General features: G+C 42.3%; 1 protein-coding gene across 3 annotated transcripts in view; it reads right to left on the reverse strand.

The window, feature by feature from the left end:
* Nucleotides 1–9,332, reverse strand: part of MTMR4 (myotubularin related protein 4) — a 74,053-nt gene that overhangs the window by 12,153 nt on the left and 52,568 nt on the right. For all 3 annotated transcript variants that reach the window (XM_018561245.1, XM_018561246.1, XM_018561244.1), the window contains 7 exons: nt 7,113–7,209; nt 5,756–5,869; nt 5,101–5,300; nt 4,873–5,001; nt 2,192–2,303; nt 644–839; nt 377–562 (listed from right to left, as the gene is read on the reverse strand). In XM_018561245.1, the coding sequence (XP_018416747.1) occupies nt 377–562; nt 644–839; nt 2,192–2,303; nt 4,873–5,001; nt 5,101–5,300; nt 5,756–5,869; nt 7,113–7,209 (1,034 nt within the window). The remainder of the gene's footprint in view (nt 1–376; nt 563–643; nt 840–2,191; nt 2,304–4,872; nt 5,002–5,100; nt 5,301–5,755; nt 5,870–7,112; nt 7,210–9,332) is intronic.

Here is a 9,332-nt window from a genome sequence, read left to right on the forward strand (position 1 = left end):
CTCTCCATCCCTCCCTCTCCATCCCTCCCTCTCCATCCCTCCCTCTCCATCCCTCCCTCTCCATCCCTCCATCCCTCCCATGTTCAACTCTGCTTTGCCAATTTGCATTCATAGTCATGCACACCCTAGCACATAATCAATGTTTACATATCACCACTTCCTGGATTTTTCATAGTAATCCAAGTGGTCATTGTCCATAACGTGGGGACATGATTACAGGTTTGTTCTCATGGTCATTTCAAGGTAAGATGTAAATGTGCCATCTACTCCACACAGGAAGAACACAGAAAACAGTACACACTTGTCTCACTGACCTAAAAGGGTATATACACAACAAAGAAATCATTCAACTATTGCATAGTAACAAGCTCTTTACCAGGAAGGCATGGTTGAATTCAAAGAGACAAGGAAACTGGAGAAGTAATTGATGCACGCAGTCCAGCCACTGCAAGAAGACTGGACACTGTTCACTTTGATCCTCGGCATTCTCCTGATGACCACAGCGATCCCCAAACTTATGGCCATAGTCTAACCAGTCTGTCTCCACCAACACTTGGAATCCCTGAAAGAGAAAAGGCCACATTTAACGAAGAGTAGAAGTGATGGTAACATAACCCGTTTCATTTTATGTGTAAGTACATACTTCCAAGGTCCGGTAATAGGGATCCAGCAAGATTTTCGCCAGGGATACAATCTGCGGTGTTCGGTCCCAGCCATCTGAACAGTGAACCAGCACGGGACGTTCTTCTCGATCCAAGGCATTGGCCACAACGGTGGCGGCTTTCAACATGACAGAGAGGTGCTGAAGCCACTTGGTGCTTTCCAGTGCTGACAGCCAGCTACAAAACACATAAAGCGTTTCACCACCTGACACGCAAGTGGCATCTTGAGAGAGAAAGATCATGATGGCGGCGTTAGTTGATGGAAATGAAAAAATTGACAGGCCAAGGACTAAGATGAAAAAAATATATTGTGACTCATGCCGATACAAAGTACTTGTATCAGATATTCAAGAAGGGCAGCCATATTAGGAGCAAATTTATAAAAACCAGTCACCTATAAAAACAGCACAGTAAAAGGGATCTCCAGACATATATATAAAACTATTTATACATTACTGGCTGTGCTTTACTGATCCCTTTATGTCACAGGGTCTATCTGAATGAAACAGACAGCCTAGAATGGCATAAAATCAGTTGTGACCCCAGGAGTGGCCACATAAAAATCAGTTGTGACCTTAGGAGTAGACACATAATGGGGGAATTTATCAAAACTGGAGCAGACAAAATCTGGAGCAGCTGTGCAAGACAACCAATCAGCTTCTCTCTTCAGTCTGTTTAGTTAAGATTTGAAAATGAAAGAGAAACTGATTGGTTGCCATGCACAGCTGCTCCAGATTTTGTCTGCTCCAGTTTTGATAAACTCCCTTCAATGAGTTTGACTGTTGGGCCATGTCACGCATGTTATTCTGTTGTGTTCAATGACAGGTTCCCTATAGAGGGCAGAGAAATACTTGCATGCCTCCACAGCATTGCCAGTGAGGGAGTGCAGTGCTTTTGCCAGTGAAGAACTGAGATATGAAAACAGGTGGGTAGTGCCCTTTCTAGCTATCCTGTCTCCAGTGACAGGACCGCAAGTGTGACATGGCCCTTGGGGGATGTGACCTCCACATATATTGTTATCACAGAATGGGTTATAGTACTGTTGATTTCATTATGTGGCTTAAAAAGGTACTTTAGCCTCCCTGGCGGTATTCCCGAGTGTGGCTCTGGGTTAATTTTCAGTACCAAAAGCGGTAACCCCGAGCCATACTCGGGATTACACTGTGCGTAACTTACCTTGTCCACGATCCCCGCTTTGTCCTCCGGCCAATGCCGGCATCCGTCTTCAGGTTCCGTACCTTGCAAGCGGAACCGGCGGGAGATTTAAGAGTAAAAAATTGAAGAAGAAAAAAAAAAACTGGAGATAATCAGACCGCCAGGGAGGTTAATAAAAGTGATGACCATGTTGCATTTTCATTACATTGCTAGGCTGCTGAAAACCAATAAGCTCTGTTCCTAAGAATTATTCTGCCCCTAAAATTGGTTTCTGCTGTGTACAGGGAACAGGGCCCATGCCATCAAGTACTCGAATAGATGTAGGATACACCAACTGCCTTCCATGTATTGTATACACACAGGAGCACACTTACTTTCCAGGATCGGGCACTTGGTTACACACAGCTCGCAGGTACTGGAAGCTATTCCGGATAGAGTGAATATTGGCCATTCCCATAAATACTACTTCACAATTTGGATAGTACTCTGGAAAAAAGGAAAGCAACAAACTCCATTACCAACACAGAAATATATGACATCCCTGTAACTGCTGAGGAACTACCAATGGCTGGCGGAGCATTCGGGAACTTCTTGCTTCTTTACAGATAGAAAAATACAGGATGGCCCTGGCCTTCTCTAGAGGATTTGATTAGAAGTAATTGGCATGCACAGGGCTGAGTACTAAAAGGTGCTTTTATGTGCCCTTAAAAAGGAATGCATGGTGTTCTTGAATATATTTTGTTGCTTGGTAAGCCTAAACCTAAAATAATTACAAACTACTTTTAGTCAGTGGACTAATGGACTTCTACATAGACGATTTTCACATCTTTACCAAGCTAACCTTAAATGCTTTGCTAAAAAACAAAAATTAAAAACATGCGTTGCAGTGTTGAATCTCAAATGATACATTTAACAGAATGAATCCGATATGTAACGCACTCCTTCCTACCGCCAACTGTTCTGTTCTCATAGGGCTGTTTGGAAATGGATTCAGAGAGGAAAAAGCCACTGCTGTGCTCTTGTTGAAAAACCCAGAATGCTCTACAAAGCTAGTGTTATATAGGTGCTCCTATATTAAATGTTTATTTGTAAAAGATTTTATACCTATAAAATTTATATAAAATATCAAATAAAATTGGCCCAAAGCCTTAGTTTGCCTAGAAGAATATTTTTGTCAAAAAGTAGGGAGATTAAACTAATGGATACTTGGGGGAATTGAATGTTACATTCACTAATGTCTTCCTTGAGCACGTCAGGGTACCGTCTTCAGCACAAGCCTTGTATTCCTCACTGTGCTCATTACACTCTCCTTGTGCATTCATTTCTGTATTTAATAAAGGCCCTATGTGGCCATTGATGGTGAAGGGCAGCGCTGCCTTATTACAGTATGATGTGCAGAAAACAATTTCATATCCAACAACATTTTCCAGCAAGCCAGCCTTCAATCCAAAACTGAAGGAAGCAAGCTTGAAGACTGAAGCATGCTGTGAAAATCACATCAACTCTAGAGCTGCTTACCCTAAATTGCCATTTCCCCAGGCCACATCAGGTCTATAAAAATATGCAGCATTCAATCCTACTTCCTCGCATTTGTTTAAGTAGGGTACACACGGTATGAATTTCGGGCCGGTTCTTGATGAACAGTGCGTCGCTGTAGGTACCCTTCTGCCGGCTACCCTCAATCAGCTGATCGAAGGAGCAGGTCTCGGCCAAATGGAGCTGGAAGCCAATCAGGCATCCGCTGTCAGAATACAACATTAACAGCGGGGGATTTGTCCATTAATGCTCTTAAGCGTTGATGGAGGAATCTGTTCTATTGTTTTTGTTCAGCCTGCTGGTTGCACAAAAAAATTAGACACCTGTAAACCCGACTTTAGCTTTACTTGCTGTACAAACAAAATCAAAAATTGAATATATGCTGCAATCTGACAGTAGCATTAACAGAGCTGTTCCTTTGCTTTCCCGTGTCCTTCTAAAACATCCTGCTAGTGCCTTGATCCTGCCAGTACATCCATTATTTTTCCATTTCCTGTAATAGGATGACAACGCTGTCTGTACTGCAGTGAAATCACTACAGCGATCTCGCCCTGTGGCAGGGTAGCTTTAAATGGACATTTAGCTTTAGAAGTAACAGACAGACTGACTAAAGCCTAATGCCAGCAAACACGTTTGAAGCAGTTAATGCAGCAGGCTTCTTTTGGTTTGTGCCAACCTCTGCCACTGTCCCTTTTTCTGGAAACAGGCCTGGTATAGTAAACTAAAAAATAATCGGTATACTGGAAGGACCAACAGGTAATAAACTATGCTATAGGAGGAAATTAGAAAATAAAACTGTTGTGTTAATTCTATTGCACAAAGTACACCATCAATATAATTTTCAATTTTGTGCAACATTCAACTTTAAAGTGAACGTGAGCTCAGACTATGCACACTAAAGTATTTACATATTCTGAACAAGTGGTGTAAATCGCTTTAAAACAAATCCTTTATTCATCTCCATATCTATAGACATTGAAGAGGAATTTAAGGAGGTACCGAAGTCTACGGCTACATTCACACTCGCCTCCTGTGTTTGGTTTATCTTAACGCAGGAATAGTTATCTGAGAAGTAAAGAAAGAAAAAAAAACAAAAAAAACTTTACTGTTCCTAAAACAAGTTCTACTGCGTTTAGATGTACAAGTGGACCGGTCAACAGATCAAGGCGTTCAATAAGCACAACAGAGAAGAGAAGATGCTACTTGTGAAGCATTCCTCCTCGGCATGCCTTGGGATGATGCTACTTGTAATTCCTCCTCGGCATGCCTTGGGATCCCCTGAGCCCAGGCTACAAGCAGTAAGCAAATACTGGCTTTAGACTAGGATGGAACTTGGGCATCTCCCCCCACATCTGATAACACCTGTCACATGTGGGTTCTGGGTCTAGAAGAAGATTTTTTTTGTAACAGTTGCATGGTTCATTTTGAGCAAGCATACAGAAAAAAAGTTGCAACATTCTCTCACCCCCCCCCAACTGTGGTTAACTTCAGCATCAAGTCAGCCTTGTAAACACATTACCTTCACATTCGCAGCCTCCACCTTTAGCTCTGTTTGCAACAGCAGCAGTGTAGGAACGTGCATCCAGAATGAGGAGTTTCTGGGGTGGTGTGCTACCTTCCATGCCAGGGCAGGCAGTCAGCGAAGAATCTACAATTAATGCCAATTAATAAAATTAACACAATTGAGAGGCAAATTAAACACGACCATTTGTGAAACTAGTTTATACCTGTAGTATATGTCACTCACCGAAATCCGTGTCTGCGTTCTCTGTCCCCTCACTGGAGCCTTTGTTGGTTAAGCTGGCAGTAGCTGTGCGTCCTCCAGGGTTAAGAGCGCAGGCTTTTGCAATGGAAGTTACCAGATGTTCATCATCAGCATTGCGCCATCCCCACCAGCTGATCTCTGGTTGGCTGCAACGAGCTATTACGGCGCCCGTTCTTGTATGTCTGAAATGAAGAGAATGCTTACATTCTGCAGCCATATAAAATGTGCATCTTTTATAAAAAGATCAGCCTGCAGCTCTGGGTTCAAATCTTACACCATCTGCATGGAGTTTATATGTGCTACCCCTGCTTATTTAGGTTTCCTCCAACAATCTAAAAACATATTGGCAAGTTAATCATCTATTTACCAAAACGGCTCTAGTATGTGTATGAGTTTTAGATTGCGAGCTACTCTGGGAAAGCAGGAGCCGATGTAAACCTTAGCCACTGTATAATCTGTTAGGACTTATTACAGTCCATAGAATACAAAACTGCACCCAAAGGGGTTCATCTATAAAAAAGTTATAGCAGTTCCGCTGGGCTGATGCCGCTTAAATGGCACTAGTGTCCCTAGATGGAGGCGACTAGTTTAGGACTTTCCAGAAAATGGTGTCACGTCACCGTCTGTCTGACATTACCTGTACACAACCACAGGAATCCGCTTCCCGGATCTGAATGAAGCCACATTCTCAAGCTCTTTATCAGTAATCCACACCGGAACAAGCAGTTTTTGAGGATAACTTGGACAAAGTCTATGGCAGAAAAGTAAAACAAAAGAATATTTTAACAAAGTATATAAAGACATGTTGAGATTCCACTCGTACTGTACCTAGCTGTTTCACTACCATCTCTATACAGCACATACCGTCCATGAAGTATGTACAAAAGGTGATATAAAGTAGGGAGAAGGAGGGAAAAGGCTCCAGATACCATCAATACCTTTCTTCATATAGGTTGGCATGCAGAGAGCACTGCATCTGTGTGCAGACAATGTTAGCAGGAAATCAAAAAATTGGCAGGATCTTCAACCACTTTGCAATCAGGGCAAGGTTTTCATTTTTTGCATGCGTAAAAATCTGCATTTTAAAATATGACTTAAAGTGATATTAAAGTCACAAGGTTTTAAGCTATTTCAAATGCTGATGGAAGTCAATTGCAATGGTTGCTGCTTCATGATGTTTAAAAGTTTTATAGTTTCCTGCAGAATCAGCTGGTCCCCTGAGCACTGGTCCTGATATTGTGTTTTAGGGTGGCTCTTTCCCTTGAAGGGTCTTATGGAGCGACCCTTGTGTGCGCTAGTAAGCGGTGTAAATACACACCTCAGACTACAAAATGCTTCACATTGACCCTGGAGGAGAACATGATTACAGCCCATTTCACAGCAGGGTGGTTGTCTGCAGATCAGCGCGGTTACCGCGCTGACCTCAAAAACGGGATGTTTTGGTAGTTTTTAATTGAGTTTTAGCGCCAAAACGCAATTAAAAACTCCCAAAACTGCACTGAGAAGCGCGGTTCCATTGACAGCTGTATGGAAACCGCACTGATCAGTACGGAAAAAAAATAGTACAGTTCGGGTGGGGGGGTGGTTTGGATCGCATGGACCTGTGCGGTCGCATAAACAGCCCCCATAGCAATGTATAGGATCGTTCATGTGGGCGGATCCGGCCGGCCGGACCACCCCGGAGTGAATGGGATCTAAATAAAAAACACAAACTAAGAACTAAAAAAAAAACAAAAAAAAAAAAAAAAAAAAAAAAAAAAAAAAAAAAAAAAAGTGTTGCAACCTAGTAATGTGATGGCGCAATCCATAAAAAGAATGAGGGAATAGACTATATAATTGAAAACCTCAGACCAGCCTGTACAGCAGGGCTTGCACCAGATAAAGATTATTCAAATATGATGTCACATCTGCTTCAAACGATAGCTTCTACCAAAAAAAAAAAAAGTATAATCTGCTTTAAATTCTGTATCGCACAGAGAATCTGAATGCCTCACTTGTAGTTGTTGTTGATTTCAGACACTCTCCAGGCATTCTGCATATCAAAGCCCATCCGCAGCAAATCCATCTGGAAGCGATCCTTCACATGATCACCTAAAATAAACCCAAATCACAGTTGCATAAACTCGCCACACATATTCAAGCATTCAAAGCTGTTTGGAACAAAGTTATGTAGCACAGTATCTTCTGCTGTTAACACATGATCTATCGTAGAGATCACAGATAGATATACAGTATATGCTGTATAGAATTCATTTTCTTGTTTAACATAATACATTCATTCTACAAGTTACACACAACACTTTCTAAAGACTTGATCTGTATAAAAATCATGCTCCGACGCCAGAGTAAGGCGTGTCTTCCATGGTGTGTCACGTCTAAATCCCAGGTTTCTTCTGATGATGTTTAACTCCACTTACTTGAACAGTTAACACCCACCAACACCATAAACTCCACCCGCAAGGTTAAAACCCAAACCACAAACTGTACTTTCAAATCTCATTGCACTACGCTGAGAGGAATGGTCTCTTTATTCCCCCTCAACTCTTCTCCTGCACATACTGCCCACCGTCATACCCTCCACACTCCTCTCCTGCACATACTGCCCACCGCCATACCCTCCACACTACACTCCTGCACATACTGCCCACCTTCATACCCTCCACACTCCTCTCCTGCACATACTGCCTACTGTCATACCCTCCACACTACACTCCTGCACATACTGCCCACCGTCATACCCTCCACACTACACTCCTGCGCACACTACCTGCTGTCATATGTACCAAGCTCCTCTCCTGAACATACTGTTTGCAGTCATACCCTCTCCACTCTTCTGCATATACCACTACTCCCTGTCATACCTTCTACACTTCTCTTCTGTACGTACTGCCTCCTGTCATACCCTTTGCACTCCCGCCGTGCACATACTGCCCCTAACCTTCTGTACTCCTCTCTGACACATAAAACCACGTCATGCTTTCTGAACTTCTCCGCGGCACATACCTCCCCTTGTTATACCCTCTCCCGCACATACTTTACAGTGTACCTTCTGCACCTCTTTCATGCACATACTAGCTCTTGTGAAACCTTCTGTCCTCCTCTCCTGCATATACCTCCCCCTGGCATGCCCTCTCCACACCTTTCCAGCACATACTCCCTGCTGTCATTCTATTTAGAACCATTTTTCCAGCATACATGGCCCCCTAAGATACTTTATTAGCATTAGCTCATCACATTCAAATGGACTTGTAATGTAAAAATAACAAATATCAGATGGAGAACTAAAAGCCACAGCACCTTAAAACGTAATATATTCAGTCAATCATATTGCATAAAAAAGTTTAGCCCATTGGATCCGGTTTTATAAATTGGGATTGAAATTTTTTTTTCAGTCTTCATAGACATTAAAATAAAATAAAAAAAAGACAGATGGGAAATATGAAAGGGGAGAAGTGTTCTTTTAATCAGTGCACCATGCAAGGAGAGCATACAGCTGGTAAGTAAAGGAGACGAGCAATCACAGTTGGGTCTCATGAGTCAGGGGCAGGTGCCTTCTGTGCGGCCCTGTAGTTATGATTTAGATTATAATTCTTTAAATGGATGCCAATCAGAGACCCTGAAACAGTAGGAGAGATTAAAAAAAAAAAAAGCCTGCTCTGCATACAGAGGAATTTCAGATTCTCACATACTGGGAAACTGGAATTACCCTTTAAAGTGCATGTATAGCCTAATTTTATGACAAAGTAGTTAAGGGTTAAAAATGTGTCAGGTTATTTTTTTTGCCACCCATGTCCTGTTGGGGAGATTTCCCTTCACTTCCTGTCATAGATATGCAACAAATCGAATAAGAAAATCTCCCCAAAATGCAGAGAACTCCCTTTTTAGACATTGGTCACCAAAATAGGTGCTCCCATTGGAAGATTTCCCCTCGCCTCTTGTTAGGGGGGAAACATTTTGGGATTTTCCCTCACTTTCCGTTTTGGGCACCAAGACAAAAAAGGTTAAAATCTTCCCAGTGAGGCTATAGACATCCATACAATTCAGACAGAGGGCTACTTCCACATCATATGGAAAAAAAAAAAAAAGTTGCCTTTGCATACACTTCAAAAACCCTGCTCATTGGTGTCTAGGGGTATATGGGTATATAGTGAAGAGGACTTTTTACTTTCTCTCTCTCTCTCTCTCTCTCTCTCTCTCTCTCTCTCCCCTTCCCC

Source organism: Nanorana parkeri, unplaced genomic scaffold (genome assembly GCF_000935625.1).
Source record: "Nanorana parkeri isolate BGI_ZX_2015 unplaced genomic scaffold, ASM93562v1 scaffold509, whole genome shotgun sequence".
Lineage (NCBI taxonomy): Eukaryota > Metazoa > Chordata > Amphibia > Anura > Dicroglossidae > Nanorana > Nanorana parkeri.